The 2,795-nt window shown below is 38.6% G+C and overlaps 1 protein-coding gene across 1 annotated transcript; it reads right to left on the bottom strand.

The window, feature by feature from the left end:
* Positions 1–2,043: 2,043 nt before the first annotated feature.
* LOC148942423 (general transcription factor II-I repeat domain-containing protein 2-like) lies at positions 2,044–2,514 on the bottom strand. The gene has a single exon (XM_089103318.1). It carries the CDS (start codon positions 2,512–2,514, stop codon positions 2,044–2,046), a length of 471 nt encoding a protein of 156 aa, XP_088959444.1.
* Positions 2,515–2,795: the final 281 nt, after the last annotated feature.

The following is a 2,795-nucleotide window of genomic DNA, read 5'->3' on the forward strand; positions in this document are numbered from 1 at the left end:
ACCGAACGTATTTCAAATTTCAGTGCGAGAGACTTGATTAAAGTCCCACCCAAAAACTCTTTGAGCCTAAATTTATTCAAAAGTTACATCTGACCGAACTTGAGCAAAATTTCAGTGCAAGAGACTTGATTATAGCCGGGCCCATAGCCGACTCTTTAAACTTAAAGGGATTCAAAAGTTAAATCTGATTAAACTTGAGCCAAATTTCAGCACAAGAGACTTGATTAAAACCCCACCCATAGCCGACTCTTTAAGCCTAAGGAGATTCACAAGTTTAATCTGATCGAACTTGAGCCAAATTTCAGTGCAATAGACTTGATTATAGCCCCGCCCATTGCCTACTTTTAAAGCCTAAAGAGATTCAAACTTGAGCCGAATTTCAGTACAAGAGACTTGATTATAGTCCCGCCCAAAAACTCTTTGAGCCTAAAGTTATTCAAACGTTAAATCTGACCAAACTTGAGCAAACTTAAGCCCCGCCCATTGCCAACTCTTTAAGCCTAAAGAGATTCAAAAGTTAAATTTGACCGAAATGGAGCCGAATTTCAGTGCAAGAGACTTGATTAATGCCCCGTCCATTGACAACTCATTAAGCTTAAAGAGATTCGAAAGTAGAATCTGACCGAACGTGAGTCAAATTTCAGTGCAAGAGACTTGAATGAAGTCCCACCCAAAAACAATTTGAGCCTAAAGTTATTCAAAAGTTAAATCTGACCGAACTTGAGCAAAATTTCAGTGCAAGAGACTTGATTATAGCCGCAGCCCATTGCCAATTCTTTAAGCCTAAAGAGATTAAAAAGTAAAATCTGATTAAACTTAAGCCAAACTTCAGTGCAAAAGACTTGTTTATAGCCGGGCCCATAGCCGACTCTTTTAACTTAAAGGGATTCAAAAGTTAAATCTGATTGAACTTGAGCCAAATTTCAGCGCAAGAGACTTGATTAAAACCTCACCCATAGCAGACTCTTTCAGCCTAAAGAGATTCACAAGTTAAATCTGATTGAATTCGCGCCGAATTTCAGTGCAAGAAACTTGATTATAGCCGCAGTCCATTGCCAATTCTTTAAGACATAGACATAGGTTTATTAAGATCGAACAGCGTAGCCATGGCTAATTTATGTCGTCTTTACAACAATATGAAAAAAAAAATACAAATAACACTATAAAAACACTAACACGTGAATTCAAATAACACTAAGTCTTGTTGTATGCTTCAACGAAAAAGGGGACAAACGTGTTTTTGTAGCGGTTGGTCCTGCAGACAGGGGGTTGTAGCTTCGACTGGGATCTGGTTCTTTGGTTAACAGGAGCATTAGGTGGAAGGATCAGTCTGTGATGGGGCGAAGATAGCAGTGACTTGCCGAGGGACATGATCAGTGATAATCGTCTGTCGCTGAGAGATTCAAGGTTCAGTTCTTGCAAGAGTTTGTTGTAGTCGTTACTTTTGTTACCAACGATTATGTTAACAGCTCGTTTCTGCAAAGATTCAAGGTCATCGCAAAGGTAGTAGGTGCTCTGGACAAAAGGTCCCCAGACAGTGATGGCATATTCGAGTAGAGGTCTCACATACGTAATATAGGCATTTTTTAAGCTTTGAGTGTCGCAGCCAAACCTGCGCATCAGGACTAGGGTCTGAAGTGATGCATTGCCAGCATTAATAACCTTCTCCACGTGTTCGGTGAATGTGCAGTCCGTCGATAATGTGACTCCGAGGATTTTTGCAGATGGAACAACAGGGAAAGGGACTTGCGGGAATTCCAGATCACGTTTTAAGGGGCAAAACCTGAGGATCATTGATTTATCTGCATTCAGTGTCAACTTGTAACGTTCACAGTCCTCAGAGAAGGATGCCAGAAGGGTCTCGCTGAACTGACGTTTGATTACACCTTCTCTGACGAGGTATTTGAGGACAAATGATAAATCGTCGACGAATTTGAGTCGCTCTTCGAAATTCTGAAGGAGGAATTTGATGAGGGAGATAAATCTTTTTGAAATCTGCAAACCGCTTTTCAAAATCAGATTGAAGTTGTATTTATGCACTTTTCATTTAGTATTTTGCCCAACAAAATTTAAATTAGGTTCTTCTATTGCTTTCTTGCAATTTGGAAAATGATCGAGCTTTCTTTCATCTATATGCTTGATAAATAATGTTAGTTTCATTTCAAATGCATTAATATCTGAATACATCCAGCATTTAAATTTAATTTTTGCTTGTAAGCGCGTATCGAGTAGATTCAGTTCTGTAATCAAATCAGTTAAAAACCCTAGATATACAACCCACTGCTTGTTGTAGGGATCGGGTATTACCTTCTCTTTCATCTCCATGAAGTTACATATTTGTTTCTTTAAATATAAAAATCGTCGAAGTACTGGCCATCGGTCTCGCCATCTTAATTCACAGTAATACATCACGTCATCATATTCATCTTCCACATCTTCAGAAAACTTTCTAAACTGGCGGTGAATGAGCCAATTTTTTCTTATAAAATTAATAGCAGATATAACGATATCCATTATTTTTCTCCCCGATAGAACCTTGCAACTCAATGCTTATTCATAGACATGATAGTGAAACGTATATACTTTAGATCCAGACTCTAGAAGTTTGCTGTTGACTCTTCCAACGACACCTTTATTATGACCACTCATGTTTTTTCCGCTGTCCGTAATGATGCTGATTAATTCATCGCAGCTCAAACCGCATAAAACTCAAGCTTGTTTCAAGTGGTGAAATAAATCCTCCCCCTTTTTAGTTCCATTTATACCGCGCATTTTTAATAACTCCTCATATATAT

This window comes from Artemia sp. Qi Xiang Cuo, chromosome 17 (assembly GCF_049724085.1).
Source record: "Artemia sp. Qi Xiang Cuo chromosome 17, ASM4972408v1, whole genome shotgun sequence".
Taxonomy (NCBI): domain Eukaryota; kingdom Metazoa; phylum Arthropoda; class Branchiopoda; order Anostraca; family Artemiidae; genus Artemia; species Artemia sp. Qi Xiang Cuo.